The following is a 25,103-nucleotide window of genomic DNA, read 5'->3' on the forward strand; positions in this document are numbered from 1 at the left end:
CACATACTTTGAACCTTGTTTTGATGAAGTTTTCCCTTAGTTTTCAGTGCCCACATCCTGTCTATGCGTACATCCGCAGAAGTAGGTAGAAGCGAGTCCATATATCCGATGTATTACATACGGGAAGTATAGTGGATAAAGTTTCATCCAGTTAAATCGAGTCATAAAAGTCCAACACCTACATTTCGTCTTGGCTGAATTTCATGCTAATACGTGTACGTATTTCAATGCCACTTTTACCAGAGTAGAAATGTGTATATCATCGTGTTAAGAAAAATAACTATTTTAAATGAAAAACCAATAAACAGCTAAAACAACATTAAAATTAAAACAACTAATCAGTGAGGTCATCTAATTTATTCGCCGAAAGATTTGTGTAAATAAATATATTTTTATAAATCCGTTATAATTACATGACTACATCTCAAACGATGTTTTAATGGGAGATATGGGCGGAAGTTTTGAGGTAAATTCTGAAAGTACATAGCGTTGAGAGAGTATTGGATTGGGAATTTTAGAAAATCTTGTGGTTTCATGGTACACCAAAAACATTTAATGGGTTCATTTTCCGAATGTTAACCGTGGATTCGTGTTAATGAGTTCGCCTGAAACGAATATACCATAAGACGGAACTGAGGACGGTGCCTACATTTCTTCTTCACAGTATTTCGTGATATACGATGCCTTTTATAGTGCTTTCCACTGTATTTCTATTCACAGTACAAATAATGATTGTTATTATCTTTGATCTACCGAGTTAGGTTAGGTTTTCGATGCGTTATTACTATACAATGCTGTGCTTTAAAACCCGGTCTAACACATTGCTATACCCCATTATACACATTTACAATAAGTCTTACTTAAGCTCTGCATACATTCTCTTTCCCGTAAATCCATCCACAGCGTCTATTATTTTCTTCCCCCCCTCGCTTTCCTAGCATTCTCCCATCTATTATCGCTTTCAGCATACCTTCGCTCCTCAGTATCTCCTGCGTCCACTTGTCAAGCCTTCGGTTTCTACCAGCAGCCGTCTCTCTTCCCCCGCCAAGAATTTCTCGTTTGTTTTCATTTCCAAGCATTTTTCCATTCTTCTTCACATCCATAGCTCAATAGCCTCTCGTCTACACTCTCCCTCACGACCAAGTTTCCGCGGAGCCTTACAAGACTTCGTTCGATAAAAACATGAATGTTTAAAACTATTGGTTTTATGCTTGTCTGTTTTCCAAAATTATGGAAATTTATACGAAGACTCTCCGGCGCCAGTAGATTATTGAACGGCGTCATTCGCCGCAGCACACCATATCTCTGCATTGAGTGAAAAATTCGTTTACTTGTCCCCTCCCTTTCACTGGAGGCTCCTTTCCCTTTTTAAACTTGGGATTTATGTAAAAACCTAGGGTCTTCCTCCTTCTTCCCTCCCGGTATTTCTCGCTAAATTCCTTTCCCGTTTTTGCCCGCGCAGCCTGAATTACACCGTTGGGTTCTCTCTGGAAAGGAGGTATGCGTGCAAGGAAGATTCTGGAGATGGAAATAAATGTCCACTCGACTGAAACACCGTGGTTGGTGAATCCGTGAGGCGCCCCAGAGACGCCGTGATTTCCCATCTTCCCTCGCGGACACAATCTTCCACCGTCGTCCGTCACTGAGAGTCCCTTCGACCCATCCCTCTCCAAGGGGAACATCCCCGATCCCTTGGCCCAAAAGTCTGGAAAAAAAGAGAGAGCGACACGATTTGTTTCCCTTTGCTGGATCGTATACAATGCGGGGGCATGCGGGGACAGTTCTCGGAATTTTTACATGGTAGAGCTTATATTTTTTTTTCTTCCAATCCATCGGTCTTTTTGGGAGAGAATCGTGCGTTTATAAGGGGAGTCGTGCGGACAATGGGGCCGCTTCGGGTGGGAGTCGAGGGTTTTCCGGGTGTGAGAGGGAGGGGGAGGGGCTCCAGGGTTCTGATCCGAAATTTATATACGTACTCCACCCCTCGTGTCGCCTTCTCATTTATTTCTCCCCCTCCCTTATATTCTTGTCAGCTCGAAGTCACTAAGGCCACCAAACCCTCCTCCCCCCTCTCCCCTAGACGAGCAGCTTAGCTGGGGGATTTGATTTTTCGGTTTTCCGAGGTTACTCCTGAGATGCGGGTATTACGTCAGGGTATGCGTTGGATAGGTAATATTTTGCCTTCTCCGTTGCAATTTTATGTTGTTTTTACTCAGCTCGTAGGATATTATTTTGCATGGCCAACTTTTCTTTTGCATTGGCGTATTCCCGTTTAATCCTTCCTTCATTCCATGTCCGTCTTTGGTCTCACCATGTATTCGCTGCTGTTTTCTTCCTTTCTCAACTTATGCATTCATTAAACGCCTTTTCACTCTAAGCTGAATGATTTAGTTATTACCACTCAATGGCAAACGGATTTTTAGTCTGTATTATTATTAAATATAGAACAGTTTGCTTATTTAGGAAGTGTTTCGGAACAAGATGTTCAAAGTGGTAGGGGCACCTGAGATGAATTGCGTCAGACGAAGAAGCTTATACCAGGAGAAAGAATTTGTTGGCAGATACTTTGAGTAAGAATTTAAAGAAAATATGAGGAAAATTTTGATTTGGAACGTGTTTTTGTACGGCATGGAAATATGGTCGTTGAAGCAAGATAATAAGCCTAGTTTGGAGTTTTTTGAGTTGTGGGAATGGATAAGGATGGAAAAATAAAATGGATGCGAAAGAAGACAAACGAAGACGTACTGGGCATGGTGGGAAAGGAGAGAGGATTGTTGATAGGATCCAAATGGAGCAGGGAAGGTGGCTTTTCGCAACGGTAAAGATGAATATTACTTTCTGCAACGCAATTATTACTTTTTATCCATTTTATCTTACATGGTGTAATAAATGATCTAAAACTTCTTTAAACTATTCACGTGAGTATGCGAGCATGTATAATGGGCCAACGTTGTGGTTGCGTCATAACTTAATGACTCTAGGTCGAAATTTACCCATGTATTTTCTTCGCTAATATCTCTTCAATAGATATTGGTGTAATTACGTTGATGTGTTTATGATATAATTACAATAATATTTGTGGCATAAAAGCAATATGTTTACTTGGACAATAGTACCAGGATGATTGTGCCCAATAAAAGTTATTGCCTTAATAAATTGCAGTTTGACTGAATTTTAATTAGGGGAACGTTTTTACAAAGTAGAAGTCCGCTCCAGGATTGCTTGGGCCATGAAAAAACGTGTTCCCAAATATTTATATTATGTTGTCCGTCAAGACAGATATGGATGCTATATTCCATGTAGAATGATTGGTAAAAGCACCTTAAGGCGTATGATCTTTTCCTGAATTTCAAATGCGAGAGACGATTTTACTTGGTGAGTAATTTCCGTTTAAAAAATATGTACACGTCTATTTTGCTGTCCAATCATATGATATGGAATGCGCAGTTGAATTTGATCTGACCGAGTCCAAGAAAATTGCACCGATTAGTGTTTTTTACGTTTCATCTCGTTTTCTCTCGGATCATGAGATTGTACGGACGTTGAGCATAGCGATGTTGCGGGTGAAGTTCGGCTATCGAGATGCGTCTGGCTTCTCACCGCGAGAATCAGCTTGGTTTGAGTGCGGATTTTAAGTGCTTGCTTTGCGCGAAATCGACCAGATGGCAATGCACAGAATTTACTACTCCCTGGACCTCCGGAACGAATCAGGCCCACCCTCCCTCCCTTCCCCATGCTGATCGCCTTGCGAGGGACGGAAGGATCTGCTGAGGCCTGCCCCGATGACGACGGGTGAAGCAGGGTGCGTGAAAAAAGCACCCACTCCGGTGCCAACCGTGGGAAATCGCTTGGTACCCCGAGAATCCTGCACCTGTTGTTCGGTGGTGGTTTCCATGGAAACGGACTCAGAGAGTTGGTGGGACACCTTGGGGGAAGGGGGTCGGGAAGTCGAACGGAGTTGGTTTTTAATAGTTTTTTCTGAAGAGTATTGCAAGACGTGCAGACTCACCGTTTTGGTGTTAATGGTGAACACCCACGTGGATGCACCCTTGTGCATTTTTTAAGCAACGGCTCACCTATTTCATCGGTCGTAGAGTAGTGCAACATATTTTCTTTAAGAATTTCTTTAAATGAAATGCTTCCTAAGACTGCCCTATGATGTATTACAAAACCCACCAATGCTTGGCCTGGTGACTTGGCAGCGCGCAACTGTTGCAGCCTTCGGGATAAAATGCAGGATTAAACGGAGAAATAGCCGTTCTTCGTCTTTATATTTCTCATTTAATACGGATCCGAAATTTTAAAACCCAGACAGTCTCAGTAATTGAGTGTGTGGATAGAAAATTTGAAAGAAATGAATATTAAAATTATATTCCAAGTTTATGATGTTGATGATCCCGGAGGGAGAACTGTGGCATTATATTTATGTAGCAATTGATCGGTGAAGGCATGGAAACTGCGTAATGCATGAGCAAAATCCCCTCGGGCGTGATTAATTTTGTATCAGACATATCTACATCAGGAATCTTCTTTCTTCCCCTGGGTGTTTTTTTTCATTAAATATTATTTTCTTATGATTACGCTGGGTTTAATCTACCGATTCAAATTAAACCAACCGCCGGTATTTCTATGCCCCAGGCAATAACTGCTGTAGAAACGACGTTCCAATTTACCTGCTTGATATTCGCTGGGAAAAGAAATGACATCGCTTTAAATTGCAATACCTGCTCTGGCATTCAAGATCGCTTGGCTAAGGAATTTCTCATCATATGTTTAGAGTGAAAGGTTGACTCCACTCTGGAGATTCGCTTGGCTTTTTTTCCCTTGTTTAATTTTCCGTCCACCGCTGCATCAAAACCACTAATTGGGGCTTCGATGCCAGTCTCTTATGTGCGTCCCGGGATCATTTGGGGCTTATGTAACTCCAGTAATTCTCCTTCAACTTTGGGAGAGGGGGAAGGAGAGTTCTGTGGTTTTCAGGCTACCTTTCCATGCTATTTTGAGTCAATAAAACCACCTCGAACGTTTTGTTTCGAAAATATTATTTAAAAATTATATGTCACGTTCTATAAAACCCATTACATGTATCAGTTACTAGCAAACCGAAATACTGAACATAAACTTAGCTTACGATGATGGCTCAGCTAATGTCCTGCTTCTCTAATGGACATACGAAGTCAAACCTTACTATCATTTGCTAGGAGGATTATTATTACTGAATGAAGCTCCACGTATGTTCTTAAGGTTCAGGCACTTAGGTCCCAAGTATTTTGATACCTGTGCATCACGTATCATTCGATGAATATGAAAACTCAATTCCCAGTCTTCCCGGAATCAATTACCTGACGCCTTTGAGTACTCTCATGTACGTATCACCTAGATCAAAGCAAATGTAGCTGTGTCTTCTCCCTGAAAATTTTAAGAAAACTTAGAAGATGAAGGGGTTACGAAATTATCCTCGACACTTTCAATTGCCTCGATCGAGGAGTTAAGAGTAAATTAGTAGTATTCATTCGAATTTGAACAAGGTATGGAATATACTTCCTTCCATTCAGTACTCAATTCTTATTCGCAAAAATTCCTTGACAACTCAGAACATGCATTTAATATTCAACAGGCAACTGTTAGGTAGTGTACACCGCTTGTTCGAAAGAAAATCACCCTAAATCTAATTTGACCTAAGTCAGTGTATCGGCAAGTTCAGTGAATAGGAAAGTTTTATCAGTTTCCTTAAAAATATTTTGTAGAAATGTACTACCAAAGTTGCTATTTGGTAGTGTGTTGCAGTTTGTTTCCAAAAATTGTGCTCAGTTTGCTACGGCGTACCTCGTAATAGTGAAACGTGTTTTCCTCAACCATGAGGCAAATTAGGAACAATAATTTGACATTTAGATGAAAGCATTGAAATCATTGAAGATTTTTTTATTAAACCAAAATTGGTCACAAAAATTGGAATGCTCGTATGCCCCAGAGTCATATATATGTATGCCATAATATATGATTTTTACCGTTAGTCCACGAAACTCTTACGACTTTTGGCGATGTCCAAGGAAAGGGAAGGAGAAGATAGATTCTTGGTATATTCTGCGTATAAATTCACGCATGTATGAATAAATGAGCTCGTGATTTCTCTTCGCTTCGATCGAGAACGAAATCTTCGATGGCAAATTTAGAGAAAAGTAGAGGGTCATGGAGATGGGAGGGGAGGAGTGAAGGCTTGATTAACCTTGACCTTACGGATATTTACCCACCCACAAACGTGTTCGTTCGCAAAGGCCTGCTCACGGTGTTTAAAATAATGATTCTCTTCCTCTCCGTCTTCGCTACCAAGCATTCTCCTCTCCACCTCTTCCTTACACAACGTAAATCTATAATAATATTGCAACTTATGCGGACGTATTGCGCGACCATGATAATTGATTTCTAAGGAAACGTTTCAATTGGCTGAAAATTATGAAACTTGGTATAAACCTTGAATTATTTGGGTAATATAAATGGGTAACATTTAAGAATTGCTTTTTATAAATATTTAATGGCCGAAAATATTAACTGCAGCTTCGTTATGGAATTTTGAAACTTAAAATGTTTAAATAAAGATGGCCAAAAGTACAAAAATGAAAGTAAGGAAAGGTGTCAGTTAAGCATTCAACAAACTGGCTAGTTTTAATGTCAATATCTTTGATTTGTCACGAAAATATAGGGAAATTCCCTAACGCCCTAATAATTTAGACTGGCTTAGATGAAAATAAATTAACGAACTATAGACAGTAGATAGAGCAGTATTTGACAACCCACGATAAAGATGTTACAGTAAAAAATAACTTTGCTTGACTTCAAGATTGAGTTTAAGTTTAGGCATCTATTGAACATATAAAAATATCGAAATTTGAACTTACTTTTATTTTGTCATAATCTTCTATGGTCATATTTCAGAAAGGAGTATGGTTTAAGGCACGAGGAAACTAAAAAGTTACGTACTTTTTCCCTTAAAGATGACATTTTTTGAATCTTCCATTATAAATCGTCAAAATAAAAAAAATACGAGATTATTTCTTGGATGATTCCTACTAATTTTGAGTACCTGAAATCGTTTAGATTGTAGCTTTTCCATATGAAGTTTTACTCGGTTATGTTAGGTTAACATCAACGTCATACCATTCGTGCCATCACAAGGGCCTTTGCGAAATTGAGTAGAGATAACAGACTTTAATTTTTGTAGTTGCTGGTAGTGATGAAGCAGCAGTATAAAACCCGCAGCCCGCTATTGCTTTTTGCGCGGCAGTCCGTTCCTGGCCTTATCATGTTACTTCACTTTAAATGTATATTTTAAATTAGATTTTGTTGCTACATTCAATTAAAAATATCTGTATCCGAGTTACTCTTTAATTCAACTCTTATAATGAATAATGCAAATTCTCAATGTGATTTCCAAATTTGGTACAATTTTTCTAATGTTACCCTAAAGCTCGGAAAAAATCTTTTGTCCCACTAGTTGATAGATAGAGATTGTGCATTATAGTTGCAAAGTTTTTGTTGAAAAACAAGACGCCAGGAAAACCTTTCGGAAAAAATAGTTCAAGCTTTTTTTGCGAATGTGAATTATTTGTAGATACAAGGGAAAACGAGTATTTATACCATTTAGCTGCGCCGGAGTATATTTTCTTTATTTTATCTGGTGGGCGTAGTGAATAGAAGTCACTCGTAATGTTTCATTACCTCTTACTTCGAGAATTTCGCTTTGCTCTTATTTTAAGATACGTTCCGAAGTGAAACCTATTTCTCTTACCGGAAACTGTGACTCCATTAAAACCAGCGCGGAGGTGGTAAGATAGCACAGCGGAACGTGACGGGGGACTCTTCACTGGAGTGTTAAGGAGTTTTCCCCTAATCCAGTTGCTCCGTGGTAATTAAAACTTCTCTTACACGTCCCAAGATGGCTGTTCCTCATCGTCCGATCGTCCTGTGCGACCCGAGTCGGGCAACTACCTACTCATGCCCCAAGTGGCAATTAATTTCTGTGGACATTTTGTAGAGTCCGCTTCGTTGTCCAGCTCGCGATCTTATATAAATAGACGCAACGTACGACGCGCAGGAATTACATGGATGAAAGAAAACTCTGTATGCTCAAGCTCACCTTGAATGTTTGCTGAAGGCTTTTCACTCCATTCTCCTTATTTCTTCGCTACGTATTTTTCCCATCAGAACGCCGATTTTCTTTTAAGAAGAAATACTGAAAAATTGCTATAGCTTCACACAGTACACTTATTTTTCCAGACCTCACAATGTATATACTACACTGGCTTCCTGGAACTCCCACAATGCCTATCTTGGCGAAAGATGTAACCTTAATATCCCATCATACCTCGCGCTTCCTTGCTGACATTTCTGGGGCCATTTTCCTCACACACGGCCTATGTCGATAACCCTACTATTCTTTACCCTCCATGATTCTTCAACAGGCCGCGCCATTTTATCACTCTCGACTCTTCCCTTTTAGACGTCAAGTCGTAATGGTAGCGGGCACTCTTACCCGCCCTCCCCGCAGCGTCTTGCCCCGGGCGACCTATGGCGCGCTTACGTGCGTCAGCGAGTGGCGTTTACAAGCGATACGGGCTCTCCGAGACTCCATCCCTTTCTCTCTCGTACTCTAGAGGGCGAAAACTGAAAGGAGTTCCCCGGAGGATAAAAGCAGAAACACCTTTTCCGTCCCTACACCATTCACGAAGGGTATTTGACGACAGAAAAATTCCAGCACGTGACGATGCTCGTCTAAACCTAGGTCGAGAATAAATGTCATATGTGGAACTACAAAGTGTTTCAAAAAGTCATTGATCGCTTCACAAGGTAGCCCTGGAAACCACATCATATATAAGAAAGTAGTTATCTGGCGTGGTGTTAGTTATTAGGGGCGGTGACCGAAAGCTAAGACAATTTGCTCCACTCGGGGATAGTTGGGTGTTTTCGTGGAGTTAGGGTTTTCTGGGAATGGGGAAGGGTGGAGAGAAATTAGGCGTCGGCATCAAGTAGCTGCATGAACAAAAATATCAAGATGAAGTACACGAGTCACAGCATCAACCTTATCCCTGAGTTCCCTTTTGTTTTTCTTCCCGCAATCTCCTCAAGTATGAGCGGCTGAGTCCAGCCGTAGACGATGGGGAGATTGATGAAAAATCCGTGCCAATCGCGAGGCATTCGACAAAATCCAGCGCCCTTTTTAAAAGTAAAATCTTATACTAATCACAGCCACGAGAATTGAACCATTATTTTATTTATGAGCACCGTTAGGATCAGGAAAATTCGCATCTTAACGTGGCCTCTTTTTAAGATGCTCTAGGAAGTTAAGTAGATGCTCGAAGAAGCAAAGTACTAAGATGGCACATCGTAATGGGACCTTTCGTCTTCAACAAAAGGTATGTATTTGATTTGTGGATTTGTTCACGAAAATGTTCTTGAGATTTCTCTCTCATAAGTGAAAGATTATAGACATGTGGCGGATATTATAATGGCAGCAACATTCATGGAGAAATACTAAGGCATGTGAGAAAAAGAAGTTAGCTATTACGGGATAGAGGAAATAACGTGGTCAAATGGGCTGGAATCAACTATTCCATGGAAATCATTTCTTATTTCAGCTTTAGCATATTTCGGTTGGTAAAAATGGAAGTATTGTGAAGAGTATGTACGAGGGTCATCCGGAAAGTAGTACCCGTTCGTGCCGCATGAAGTGCTGACGACGCGAGTAGCCGCTGGACGAGGTCAGATAGCTTCAGTGGCTTGTCTGCCTTCTCTGAGCCAAGTTGCGTGACGCTAGCATTGCCTGTGTTGTTTCTGTGATTGTTTACAATGTTTAAAAAAATTGAGAACGCCGCCAGTTGTGAAGTGAGGGCAGTGATTAAATTCCTCAATGCAAGAAACGTTCGCCCATGTGATATTCATCGCCAATTAAAGGAGGTGTATGGAGACAATGTAATGGACGAGTCGTCTGTTCGGCGGTGGTGTCGCAACTTCAACATGGGGAGGGGGAACACACACGACGATGAGCGTTCGGGGAGACCGTCTGTCATTACAGACCAACTGGTGAGCTCAGTTGACGAATTCGTGAGGAACGATCGGCGCGTCACAATTGATGACATCTGTGAGCATTTTCCCAATGTTTCTCGAACAATTGTTCATGAAATTGTTAAACACCATCTGCATTATGCAAAAATTTGTGCAAGATGGGTCCCTCGCGTATCTCAATGAGCTGGCGGCGAAGGACTATGCAGCAGGAATACAGAAACTTGTCACACGTTATGACAAATGCCTTAATTTGCTTGGAGATTATGTTGAGAAGTAGTTTAAAGTATCCTCTTTCAAATAAAATTTTTTATGTTTGTTAATATTTACTTTTGTGTCTTTATTTCACGAACGGGTACTACTTTCCGGATGACCCTCGTATATGTGTGTATATAAATAAATAAATGAATATATATATATATATATATATATATATATATATATATATATATATATATATATATATATATATATATATATATATATATATATATATATATATATATATATATACTGGTAAGTAAACGGAACTCACTCCCAGGGAGCAGTCCCTGCTCATCCCTTTTTTTACCCCCCTTTCCTTACATATTAAGTGGATGTATATGGTCCGGACAACTTATTAACTCTCCCGCTTCGGAAACCAGTTTGGACCAGTTTCCGTGGCAAATAAATGAGACACGAGATTCCTCCGGCGGCGGCGGCCGCTCCGTCGGGACAGAATCCATGCATAACAAATGACACGCGATGTGGGGTGAGGAAGAATTGGGCGAGAGCGGAGACGCAATGGATAGGTAATACCTCGGGAGGGCAGAGATCTTGGGAGTGGTTGGGAGAGGGAGGTTTGGGGTGCTTGCGAGGCTGTGAGTTGGGTGGGGGGGGGAGGGTGTTGGTGGTGGTTGAGGGCTTATCTTTTTACTCTGTTAGGAAGGGCTCCCACATCGACCGTCTCTTTCCCTCCCTCCTCTCGACTTCAAAAATTTTTTATATATTTTTTTATTCCCGACACAGTAAATGGTGCCAGGTAGTTTATCTGTTCATAAATAATCATTTACAGTATAAAATGTTGCGTGTGTAAGGACTTAAGTTTGTATTTTCTGTGGGGTTTCATCAGGTTTCCTTGCTCCCTTCTTTGCGGGTGTTTTCCAGCGAGGTGTTTCGTAGTGCTTTCATTTTCTGAAATCCAAGGTTTTTTTCCCAATGCCCGACAGCATTCAAACTTATTTTGAAAAAAGTGTGGTCTCTATTTATATCGGTTTTTCTAAACCTTTTATGAGTAAATCCTTTCCGGCATTTGTTTACATTCGGTCTTCTTCTTACTTTCGTAGCACTTTAAACGGAAAAACAAGGCTACCCTTAAATTAGCATCTATTATATGTTTTAATCTTTTTTTTCTCTTTTCATTAAAACCTGCATATTGCGGAATTGTGATTTTCCCCAGTGAGTTATTGCGCAAAGCGTTACAGTGACATTGATAAAATTATCAGGTACATCGTACTCCTTGCAATTTTACTATTTTACTCTAGATTTAATTTCCACATATTAGGCCGACTATTTTAAGGTACGGGCTTGGAGATGGATGGCAAAAGTAAAATGGAACGAAAGAAAAACAAACGAGGAAGTGCTAGGTATGGTGGGGGAGGATGAAGGATTGTTGGGAGAAATCCAAATGAGGCAGGAAAGATGGATGCAGAGCATTTTGATTGACGTTGCGATGTTGAAGAATGTGCTTGAGGGGACAACATAGGCAAGGGAGGAAGATGTAACGGAAGTATTCTTGTAGGCATATTGAATTGAATGGAGGGAGTTAGAAGGCATGCGGACTTGAAGAAGAATCTATTTTACTGTATGGTGCCATTGCGCCTTGTTAGGTGAGTCTTGATAGCAGTTGTGGTATGTTTCCATCCAAAATATGCCTTTGACGGTAGAAAACCATCAATAATAATAATTGAGCCTGCAGCTACTTATATTCGTGTATCCATTTTACCTTGCATCAATGGCAACCACCTTTAACACTGAGTTTCGATCTTATGTCGCCTGCTTTTCAACTTGTTTCATGTCCTCGATTCATAGCTTGCCAAAATGAACCTGAATGCATTCACTTCTCGATTCCTCGTTTGTGAGCATTTCTTCGTCGAGCATAACTACGGCTTGCCGATTCCCGTTGGACGATTTCTTTGCTCGATCCCATCCTCGTCCACCGCACCGGTGCGTTAGGTGGAAGAGGAGGGGGAACATAGCGATCTAAAATTCGCCCGAATGAAAGAAAAAATCTTCAATCAATTCGTCGGTATTAATCTCCTCACCGTCAATTCCACGGGGGCTGGTTCTGTTGCATTCCCGGCGGCAGCCCGTGGCGCAGTTCGGCTTCGTCGTCCGCGGCGTCCGTTGACGAATGGCCAGCGCCGGACGATCTCCCTCCATCCCTCCCGCCCGTCCGCCCCACCCCCATCGCCCCCATTGCCGGGGATGATATTCTTCCACCACCCTCCCATCCCACCCTTCGTCCCGGCCGCAAGTGGTGGCCCCGGGGGGCGATGAGATGGAAGGAGGAGGAAAAAAGTGCACCTATACCTCTCGTTGGTAAGGTGGAGGGAAGGAATGAGATTCCTCCCACTTGATTCTTCCCTCCCACCTCCTCCTTTATCACTACAGTTTTTTGTTCGACCACCAACACCTCCTATCCACTCCGTTCCTCCCATTCCCCCCCCCCCCCCCTCCGAACCCCACTAACCCTCACCAACCATTTCGACCTCAAGAAATCTTCCCCTTTGCAGTCTCCGCATGCAAGGGAAACTTCGCCAAGGCGTCCAAACACACACTCTGAAGCCGTATTTAGAGATAGATGAAAGTAGACAGCTTAACAAAAAAGAGGAGTTCGAGTTGTTTATACCGCTAATCACTCCGATATTTTGTTTACTAAAAGATAACGAGTGAATGGAAAGAAAAAAGGAATGCCATTGAACTGATGCATGCATGAATGGCGTAGTTGGCATAAAGATTTAATTTTTTGAGGTCTTCACTTATAAGAATATCGTTAACACTATTTCTTCGTCATCGTCAGTAGGAAATTGGTTTCTATCCGTGTTGAATTCTTTTGCTCTATTAGTTATTACATTCATTTGTCCAACCAAGTTATTTCTTGCCTGCGAATCCTGCCTTTACGGGTTAACCTATTCTATGCTCCTCATTCCTTAATGAGTGGTCAATAATTCATCCTTTCCGGAGGATTTTATCGTTTGGAATATTCATAATGAGATTACCTTTTCTTAAAGTTACTTCCCACAGATATATTTATTTCTTCCCGCAAGTTCCAGTAATTGCTAATTTTTTTCGACGAATGTAATCATCACAATCGTGTAATGTCTGTCGTCTTCTCTTTTCCCTGCGGTCTTCGGCGTAACTCTTTCCGTCCTTTCCGTCCGGTTACCTGCGTAGAAAACATTCTCCAAGTCTGTGCATATATATTTTTTAAAATTTTTCAATCTCCCAAAACGATTTGAAACTTCTCGTCCCGTTTGCCCTCATGATTTCCTTTTCGCATTGGCGCAATCAGTGGAATGCATTCTTGGCTCGCGATATTCCGCTCACCACATCCCGCACCCATTTTTATTTACATGCGTGGACTTTTATCTATCGCCCGTACGTATTAATATATATTTTATGCTCTCTCTCTCTCCCTGCATCCAACGTCTTTCCCCGTCGTCCGTCTCCTCCCCCACTCCCCCCCATCCGCATGTATCCAGCCACCCACCGCCCAACCACCCAGCTTATAAGCTCTCCCCTCGCGTCGAGCCCCGGGCAAGAGCAACCGGTCCGTTGGCGATGTTGCCGAATCTCTTTTTTGAGGTTCCGCGTTGTGTGTGTCTGTTTGTGTGTGTTGCGCCAACGCACGCAAAGGCGGACGCTTTTTCCTTCTACACTCTCACTCCACTATGTCCTCGCTTCGCGTCTTCCTTCCTCCTTCCTGCTCTCATCTCCTCTCCCGCCTGCCTCCCTTTCATTCCTCTCTACTCTCCACATCCTTCTCCCACCCCGCTTCCCTCTTTTCCGACCGAGAGAGGAGGGCATCCTTCGGTCCAGGCGGGAGATGGGAGGATAGAGAGGGAGAGGGTCGCGTATTTGAGGGAACGCAACGGTGGTGCGCCGGGCGGGCCGCTGTAATGGCGAAGCGGACACCCACCCTTCACCCCTCTTCCTCCCCCCCCCTGCGACGTAATTAGACTGGAGGAGGAGGCCTCCTCATCTCCACGTTTCGTGATTTTTTTTTCAAAGAAAAAGTGGCGATAGCACTTTGATCTTTTTTTTGCGATGGACGATGGGATTCCGCGGGCGGTAAAAGTTTTCCGCAACTAATTTTCGAGAGCACGAAGTGGAAACTCAAGCATTCGAGGGACGTCATCCATTTTCATTCCGGAGATTAGAAGGTAATTGCAGCTAAGACTGCCAGGCGTATCGGCACTTGCCGAAGAAATGTTTTTGAGCTTGTGTCGACATCGCTGTGACAACGCCGCTAAGTCGACATTGAATTCCACCGTCGTCACTCGATATCGATGGCATCCACCGATACGCAAGCATGTTCCGAAAGCTATATCCATTAACATGCGCTATCAATCGATCGATATATTTGGATATTACTTTAACGTGTCCACAGATAAACTAGAAGTGGTATCGTCGAAATGTTTTTATTATCAATGTTTAATGCAACATCTCAATCATTGTTCTTTATTTTCTATTGATAAACGATTTCTTTACGTGTTTTCAGCGACCTTTCCTCTCATTATTCATGATTTTTTCTAGGTAAACACTTTTCTTTCCTTAGAATTCCTTTTGCAGCCGCACCTTTAAGTTTTCTTTTCCATTTTGTTCTCTCTCATGTTAGTGTCTGCATTTCCAATTACTATGCGATCGGTTTTTAATGTTACGAAGTTCTCCATTCCTTTGCTTCACTGCTACACGTATTTCTTTATCATTATTTCAATATACATCCACGTTTCCTCAGTTCCTATGTAAAATAGAATGATTTTTTTATAAAATAAGCCTAAAATGCGTCTAATTATTGAATTGAAAAATTACTCTGTCAAATTGAGAAGGTCTCAATGATATTTTCGTCCGTAGTTCGGTGATGCATTCAAAGACGTGGAGAGCGTAAGTAGCCGAAGTAAAAAAATAAGAAATGCGAGAATCTTGTTTCCATAATATTTAAAACTTAAATATAAGTGTGCTTCAAGTCCGTTTATTTACGGAACTGTCTTTCATAGGAATTATTACAGTTCAATTTGTGACCAGATTCTAATTACGGTCGACTTTATAAAACATATTATTGAGTAACAATCTGTTTTGAGTCTAAGGAATGGGGTAGCTAATTGTACTGGCTTCCCACTCCGAAGTTACGGGTTCGATTCCCTGAGGTGGCAGTATTTCTACAGTGTTATCACGATTCCTGCTTGGGAAGATGTTCGGAGGGCATTTTTCCTAGAGTATGCCGTCCGTCGGATGGGATTTTAAACTGTGGACGCCTTTCGTTAAGGGAATATTAATGCCGACTTACTATCCCCACACTCCTCCCTTGCCTAAAAATTCTCCCCGTACCAAAATATCCACCTATCCCTAATGGTGCGAATGATTTCAGCTGTCTGTTGCCTACCTTAATAACTGGCAAAATGTACGGTTCCACCTCGAAAAAAACAAATCTTCCCCAAAAAGAAGAAACGCGAAAAAATTTTCTCTGGTAAAATCCCATTTTTTCGCAACTTAATTTAATTATGCAGAAATCATGAACGAGTAGTGAATAGGGTTCCTCCTGGTGAGAATTAACCTTCCCATCCCATATTTTCTGTATTCACGGGAGAACATATAATTATTCCCTCACGACGAGCGCACGTCACACATCTGGGGAGCTCTCGAGAAGTCAGATTGAGACGTTCGCGAGTTTCATCGAGCCCACCCGCGCTGCATGCAAACTTGTAACCGGCGAACGGATTCAAGCCTCGGGTGAATTATCAAAAAAAATTCATTGCAGACAAGTCGGGAGATGTACTTCCCTCAGTCGGGCTTGGATTGGCCTTAATGTTCTCATCACACTCACTCGGACCCCTTCACAAAAATCTCTCCACGACCCTCCAAGAATCCTACCCCCGTCTCCTTCCTCACTTCTCCCACCCAAGACCCCTCAAGTCTGAGGTGAAAACTACCCCCGGGTAAGTGTTGGGGTGGGGTTGAGAGACCCTTTTAAGCCCTTAGAGTGCCTACTTTGTTCGGAGAGGGGATGTTCGGAGGCGGGTGGGGGAATGAGGGATGAAGGAGAATGATATTCGTTCCCCTTTGGGGGCGAAAGCGCGGTGGGTGGGGTGTTTTAGGGCGGTAGCCGGGGGGCGTGGGGGAGGGGGCGGGGTGGAGGGGGTGTGTCTGTCCGGAGAGAGACAGGTGCATATCCGCCCCCAAAGAAACCTCAGCCCAAACCCCCACCACTCCCGACACCCTCCCCGCTTATATCCGAGGGCTCTTTGAGGTTGGAAATGGAGGTGGGACGCTTCGGCTCCCCAATTCTCTCCCCAGGACAACGTTGCATCTGAAAGGGTGACTTTGCTACCTGGCGATCGGCGATGGGAACTTTATTCTATTTTCCTGAGTGGAGAGAAGCCATCGGGAAGGGCTTTATTGTGCGCCATGCCTCAGACATATCTGAGCTTCGAGATGGGCGATAGTGGCCCTCTGACAGCATGGAATTTATGGACATATAGCGTCCCGTAGATTTCCAATGCGTATTTTACAAGTTATAAATTGATTGAGGCATCCGGATTAATTATAACCGTTGCAGTAGATAGCAGATTAACGGTGCAGCTCGAAATAGAGACTGAAGTCGTGATTCGCTACGTTTTATTTAGGCGGTAATTAGAATTGATATTTTTTTATGCAACTCTCATTCTCATCGATAATTGATGGTATAATTATGAGGCATCACTAGCATAATGATAACAGAGAAGAGCAATATTTACTTCGTTAGGACTGAAGACCTTGTATTTAAAATTAAAATTGATGGATAAGATCGACATCCCCTCTGGTTTTTTTCACTAGCACTTGTCCATTGTTAAACTCTTCGATACTCCCTTTGTCAGGATAACACAACGCATGGCCCACATATGCACTGACTACCTTTACAAGAGTACTACAGTTATGCGACCAACCTTCTATTGTATTGATGCCAGCGTCAATAGTTTATATCTTAATTAAAGAATATATACAATGCTAAAGTTCATTTAATATCTGCACCAATAATAGCTCATTTAAATGCTTCTGTTGTTATAGAAGTAAATAAAGAAGTATATACTATATATTTTTATATATTAATATACATATATATATATATGTTTAAGTATATATATGTATATGTTTATGTTTTTTATATGTATATATGTATATATATATATATATATACACACACACACACACACACACACATATGCATTTTATTTTTGTCCTTTATGCGTATTATCACCCATGGGAAAATTTTGAATCTTATAAATATTTCTCCGTTTCTTTCACCGTTGTTAATTAATAATTAGCGCTGCATGAGTCTTCGGAAATTCCTTATCCAAGAACCCGACAGCCTATTAGAACCTTCATGGGTAGAGGTTTCATTTTCGACCCATTTCGACTACCATTGGGCGTAGAAAGTAACATATCACGAGCCGCAGAGGCCTTCTTCGTTTTCATTTACGGTCATAAACGTCGAATTTGACTTTTATGGCAGAATTTCATTGATGAGCAATAAAAACAGAACCCTCGAAAAAGTGTTGCGGCTGCCAGTTCTAATTTTGAGGCTGCCATTGTCATAAATTTTCATTGCAAGCCTCAGGGTCTCGTAAAAACTATGTCCTTATTGAATCATTGTTTCCATATTTTACGGCACTCACTAGGTTTTGCACGTTGTTGATATATTTTTTATATTATTAAAAGGCTTTCATGATTTTTAATTTAAATCCCCCTGATAAATAAATAAAGCTGTGGTTGTGTATATATATATATATATATATATATATATATATATATATATATATATATATATATATATATATATATATATGTATGTATATATATTTATATGGTTGGATAAGAAATGTATATATATGTGCATATATATACAGTCATACATATATAAACCATAAACACAGTGATCAACCCGAAGGTCGGTTTAGTAGGTGATGGTAGAGTTCACCCAGTACTAAGCCCTATACGGCGTGTGAAATTCACACATCAGGGTAGGGGGGCCAGTTCCTTTCTCTGTGCCAGTTATGGTTTCCCAGAAAGATCTGGTACTCGAAAAATCACTTAAGCTTGGGTGGAGCTGCAGGTGCCCAGAGTGCCTCGCCCGGGAATCGAACCCGGGAACCTCCGGTCAGCTCCAACGCTCCAACTCTCTACCCCCTGGACTACCGCGACCAACTCATACATATATATATATATATATATATATATATATATATATATATATATATATATATACATAATATTTCACAGTAGTTATTAGATCGCATTCGATACTTCTTTTGTGCATATCAAAAGTGGCGTTCATAGCTTCATATAATTTTGCCCAAGCAAATGTTTAGAGTAAAAGTCAGAGTAAATACGAGGGTCATCCGGAAAGTAGTACCCGTTCGTGCCGCATGAAGTGCTGACGACGCGAGTAGCCGCTGGACGAGGTCAGATAGCTTCAGTGGCTTGTCTGCCTTCTCTGAGCCAAGTTGCGTGACGCTAGCATTGCCTGTGTTGTTTCTGTGATTGTTTACAATGTTTAAAAAAATTGAGAACGCCGCCAGTTGTGAAGTGAGGGCAGTGATTAAATTCCTCAATGCAAGAAACGTTCGCCCATGTGATATTCATCGCCAATTAAAGGAGGTGTATGGAGACAATGTAATGGACGAGTCGTCTGTTCGGCGGTGGTGTCGCAACTTCAACATGGGGAGGGGGAACACACACGACGATGAGCGTTCGGAGAGACCGTCTGTCATTACAGACCAACTGGTGAGCTCAGTTGACGAATTCGTGAGGAACGATCGGCGCGTCACAATTGATGACATCTGTGAGCATTTTCCCAATGTTTCTCGAACAATTGTTCATGAAATTGTTAAACACCATCTGCATTATGCAAAAATTTGTGCAAGATGGGTCCCTCGCGTATCTCAATGAGCTGGCGGCGAAGGACTATGCAGCAGGAATACAGAAACTTGTCACACGTTATGACAAATGCCTTAATTTGCTTGGAGATTATGTTGAGAAGTAGTTTAAAGTATCCTCTTTCAAATAAAATTTTTTATGTTTGTTAATATTTACTTTTGTGTCTTTATTTCACGAACGGGTACTACTTTCCGGATGACCCTCGTAGTTGCTCCATGAATGTATTAACTGAACTTGGTTCTGACAAAAGTGTGTTTGATAATTTTGAGTTAAATAGAAAAGTAGAGGAGTTTGTCGCTATATCAAGAGGTTCATTGACTATTTAGTACTGAATTACAAGCTTCCATTTTTCTGTTGAAGTAACCTAGAAGCAGCATCAATGGAATTAAATCTCAAGGAGTGGGATTGGATACCAACTTTTGTTGAGGTGGAAACATTTTCCGGGCTATAATGAGCTGTCTTTAATCCTCTGAAATCGAATAGTATGCAATTTATCCTGTCAGGAAAAATATGATCGCCTTGTTTGCATTCAGAGTATATCTATGTGAAGTGTCCTTTGAAGTTTTACCTCATTTTTCCTTTCTCTTCTCCCCTTAGGTACATCCACAGTAAAGAGAAGCCGTTCGTGTGCGGGGAGTGCGGCAAGGGCTTCTGTCAGAGCCGTACCCTGGCCGTCCACCGCATCCTGCACCTCGAGGAGTCCCCGCACAAGTGCCCTGTATGCAGCCGCGCCTTCAACCAGCGCTCGAACCTCAAGACACACCTCCTCACCCACACGGACCACAAGCCCTACGATTGCCCCTCCTGCGGCAAGGTGTTCCGCCGCAACTGCGACCTCCGACGGCACGCCTTGACCCATGCCGTGGGTGACGCACCCCCGGACAACCCTCCGCCCTCAAGTGGTGGACCCCCGTCCTCCACGTCCCCCTCCTCGTCCACCGCATCCTCGTCCTCGCCGCCACCGAGACTGGTTCACGCCAATGCCCCCGAGACCATCCACGTCACTTCCGGGGAGGAGCGGTCGCGGCACCATCACCATCATCACCACCATCACCACCACTCCCCGGAGAGGCACCACCGGGGTCGCTCCGAGGAGGGTGAGAGGAGGAGATCGGCCAGCGGGGACGTCGGGGGGCAGTATCCGCCATCCACTTCGTCCTCCAACGCACCATCCGGTCCTCCCTTCTTCCGGATGGGCTACGAGGCCCAACAGCAAAGGCTGATGCTGAGGCCAATAAGGAGCTCGACGAGCACCAGTTCAAGCCCGGGAATATCGTCCTCGTCCGGTGGCGGCGCCAATGACCTGCTGCCGGTGTCCATCAAGAGGCGCCCGTACGACTATCTGAGACCACCGAACGCGTCCCCTTCGACATCCTCCGGGGTCGTCATCATGTCTTCCTCCGGGAGGTCGGTTTCGCCGCCCCCGAGGCCGCCCCCGGCCCCTGCATCGCCCCCTCCTCTGCCACCGGCCATCCACCAAGTCCCGCCGCCGCTCAACCATCGTCCGCACCAGTCGTCATCGACTTCTACTTCCTCTCGGGAGGGTTCCTCCGCCGCCGCGCCGCCGCCCTGCCCGTCATCCCCAGTGCCGGGACCGTCCTCGATGATACAGCCGCGCTCCTTGCCCCAAGATACGGTCTCCGGGGGGCATCGAAAGATGGACCACCCAGCGGACCCGGGGGGTGGTGCAGGGCCTTCAGGCTGCTCTTCGGCCGCTTCCGCTTCCAGCGTGCCTCCGCGCGTGGACGCCCAGCCTACTTACCAGCCGCAGCCCAAGCCGCCTGGTCAGCAGAGACCGTCCCAAAAGATGCACGGATTCTCCATCGAGGATATAATGCGTCGATAGATGTGCGTTTGGTGATCTCCGTGAGAATTTCGTCCTCAGTACGAACGTGGAGGGACTGGATCAGTCCGAAAGAGTGGAATTTTTTAAACGATCCGCCGGAAAAACTTACCAGTGTCTTTGTTAAATTGTTTTTTCTCTGATATATGACCTCGCTTGCATTCGCGTGAGATGTTAAAAACATCTATGCAAATTTTCCCTTGATATTGAGCTCTATTTATTTGTGACACTGTGTGACACCCTAAGTAGACTTGTTGTAGGTGTTGAGGGGCATGCTGAAATCTATAGCACAGATAATGTTGTAGCCTGAGTACCCAGAATCTGGTGTATCTACGTATGTGAACGTGGTTTCCTTTGATAATTCTAAACCACAATAGTGCTAGCTAATCATTTTACGATGACGAAAAATGTTAGCAAACCTCTAAACTCTTAATCTTTGCGAATGCTACGTGAGCATTGGAATGTAAATGTGTTGATTACCACCCATGAATTTGAATTGTTGAAAAAGACATTGTTTTTAAAGATAAAACATAAATTTTCAGTTATTTTTCCCATTTGAACGCCAATACGAAGAGCAAGTAACTTTCTCGATATGGTGTCTCATTGATGGGGTTTGAAGGAGTACAAACTTTTGTGAATGGATGTGGAATACCGTGAAGATAAGAGTCGTGATCTTCGGTTATGTATTATAAATTTATCACAAGCTACAAATGTTTTTAAGCGTGAGCTGGAGAGCCAGTACTTCTTCAATTAATAACTCCACAAAGATGATAATTAATGAGCAGTTACTTCAAGTATGAATTTGCTTGAGGAAATATTTTTATGAAGCCCCAGCTATTGACCGTAATGTTTGTTTACAAAGTTCTTTTTCAAATCGATTTGTGTTTAACGTCTCTTATAAAATTATTGTTCTTGGTTATTATGAAGACTTTTAACTTTGTTCACGATCAAGTTCAGCTGTATTATTACTTGATCCGTTTAAACTGCATGCAAGATGATTATTTTTATTCAGGCTGCTAATTGAATGAAGTAGCTTCAGTTGCATAACCTTTTCCCTGCGGTAATATAATGTGCCATTATTAATTGAATCCAAATCTGTGCATCAGCACATTTGGCACATTGATCCATTTTAGGATAATAGCTGTTATCTTTAAAATCTCACTACCAATAATATTTTAAATACATGAGCTTTTTATTGAATTAGTGTTTCATCTGTGGCTAAGACTAAATTTCTTGTTTTCGCCTTAGTATCACTGCTCCAATAGGTAATCTTGTGCTGTTTCGAAATAGATTTACCTTTAGCTCATTTGAAGAAATATTGTTGGCATTTATTTGTCTTGCATTGCAGTTTAAGTATATGTACAATCGTATATTGGGTTAAAGTATTTTAGTTTGATTTTAATTTGAATCATTTGACCATCTCAAGGTTTTTTCAGCATAGACATTAAAGTTCTTATGACCTTATATTGATTGATAAAATAAGACGTACCCATTAAAGGAAACTATCAAGTTTCCTTTTAATACTGAACATCGCAACTAGCCTTTGATCACTTGAAGTATTTTCATCGTTAGCTTCTTTCTGTTGAAAATAACTGTATTATTTCGAAAATACTATCGAAATAAGTTTCAATTGCTGATCGACATGGCCCTTTTATTTTTCGGCGTAATATAGTTATATTTTACGGAGAAAAACTGGATCATAGTATTTTGTAAGTATTTTAATATCATGTGAGCATTTTTCTAACTTATTGTAGCCTTTGAAGGTTCATCATCCAAAGTAATTTGTACAAAATTTGTAATTGATTTCGTAAATGAATGAAAGCGCTATAATTCTTAATTTTACTTTACTGTATATATGAAATGTTATTGTAAATAATGAACATGAATGTTAAATAAGTGTTTTCTACGTCCTATAGATATACCCCTCAAATCACACTCAGCAATGATATTTAGATTTCGGGAAAGAAAATTTTATCCCAGAGTCGCGTGCATAAAAGTCAAGACCCCCCTTGGTTCACTACTACAAAAAAATGTAACAAATAAAGTTGCAACGTTTCCCTAATGAATAGAAGATATTAATTAACTGGTTTGTGATTGCTTCTAGTTGCCAATGATTAGAGATTATTGGATCATTAATAGTTCAAGACTACGAGCAATCACTCATACTTGTATAGTGTTTAGAAGTAATATGAGGATCGCTGTTTTTTATATTTCATAGCTATGCTTTTGCTCACTCGGTGGGATCGAATTTGCAAATCGACTCGCCGCCGTTGGCATTGATGAGAGAGAGTTTAAAAAAAATGTATTTAGGGGCGAAAATGATCCCAAGTTGATCTCGCGGGGCGAATCCTTCCTAGGGACTTCAAACGCATTGTAAATATATATTTGAATGAACGTAGATTGAAAATACGAACATATATCTATGAAAATAGGTGCAAATATCAGCTTTATTTGTAATGCAGGGTTTTTTTGTTTGTTTACAATTCCTCCGCCTGGGTGAGTCTCTCCTTGAGGCACACACACTTCTTCAGGAGATGATGACCCCCTGTGGTTTATTTTCCCTCCGCTATTAGTTCTTCCCACTTAAAGGTACTATAGAACACTCTAGCGTGCTTACAGTGGTTGCAAACATTGTCTTTGTTGTTTTAAGTTTTTGCTACAATAAGACTAAGACAATCTTTATATCTTTCTCCCTTTTATTGTGCAATTGAGTCGAAGTTGTTGGTGTTGGAGTTGGGGCGAGCACAGTTTGTGATGGATTTTGAGAAAAAATGTGATGTTATTTTTGTTGTTTCTTTGTGAATATTAGGAAATATATATATATATTTGTTTGTGGAAAAGATGCATTTAGAGGTATATGTTGTGTTCGCTCGTTGCCATGGGGTGACATATGTTAGCTGGTAGTGATTGCGATTCAAAAGAAAAAAATAACATTGTGTCAGTAATTGTACAATACTATCTTTTTGTGCTATTCTTTTCAAATAAATCCTCCATGAATAAATGTTTATTTGTTGCTTATTTCCCTCAATTTTACATTACGAAGCTATGACGCACAAAATTCCTCGATTGATATCTCATTACGTTAATATGTTTACATTTCCATCAAGTCTGGCCGCTCCATGCAATGATCAAACCCATCGCCGAACATTCTGGAGGTCACGGGATTAATGACGTCTGATGAGGGCACAGCGCTTGCATATAAAGAATGTTTTCGGTACATTTTTTTAAGAGGCAGTTTGACTTCAATCATAACAATATGTAAAAAACCGTTTTCATTACAACATTCATATCGATGAAATCACAAGTGCTGGACAACCTCCCATGCAGAGTAGGTGTCTTTATGCTATGTGGCACATGGGAATGTCCTTTCCCGCGGTTGATATTAACGGGGCCCATTATTGAACGGAATGATTACAGAATTTCACTCATGAAAAAGGAAAAGTTCTTTCAGGATATTTTTAAAATAAATTTTTTTTACTAATCTCTAACTTGAGACGTTACAACATTCTAGGGAGACGCAAACCACCGTTATTTACCCCCGAGCCTGATTTTTGACACTCTTGTGGCTAAAACCAATGCACAATCAAAGTCATTTTGTAAGAAGTTTCCTATATTTTAAGAAATAATGCCTGGGCGCACTTAATGTTCCCATTCCAACCTTCCAACACTTCAAGCATTACTGGATTGAGCTCGGGTGGTCTAAAGCGTCGACGTCTACGGCTAGCGGCTTCGCGTGAAATGCCGCTTGATTCCGAGCGTCCGAAGTCCGCAAGAGTTATGAGACCACGCGAGTTTCGGGCCGCGTCTAGTTCGGGGAAAATCTGTAGCACACTACCACGTGGTATGGCAACCTGTTATTTGCCCACGGATGCCTCTGGGAGGCTCAGTCGCCACCTGCTATTGTTTGGCCGAATCACTCGTGATTGTGAGGCCAATCTCGAGCGCTATAGGTCAAATCCAGCCGCGTTCGGAGATGGGAGCCAAGCTGATATTTGAGGTAAGTACATGTTCTCAGTGCCTCTTTCTAACC

General features: G+C 41.8%; 1 protein-coding gene across 1 annotated transcript in view; it reads left to right on the forward strand.

Moving 5' to 3' along the window:
- LOC139696851 (protein bowel-like) overlaps nt 1-24,074 on the forward strand; it is a 93,506-nt gene extending 69,432 nt beyond the window's left edge. The window contains exon 3 of the mRNA XM_071595730.1: nt 19,828-24,074. Within this exon, the coding sequence (XP_071451831.1) occupies nt 19,828-21,076 (1,249 nt within the window). The 3' untranslated portion in view covers nt 21,077-24,074. The remainder of the gene's footprint in view (nt 1-19,827) is intronic.
- The last annotated feature ends 1,029 nt before the right edge of the window (nt 24,075-25,103 follow it).

Source organism: Hetaerina americana, unplaced genomic scaffold (assembly GCF_022747635.1).
Source record: "Hetaerina americana unplaced genomic scaffold, ioHetAmer1.1.p SCAF_7, whole genome shotgun sequence".
Lineage (NCBI taxonomy): Eukaryota > Metazoa > Arthropoda > Insecta > Odonata > Calopterygidae > Hetaerina > Hetaerina americana.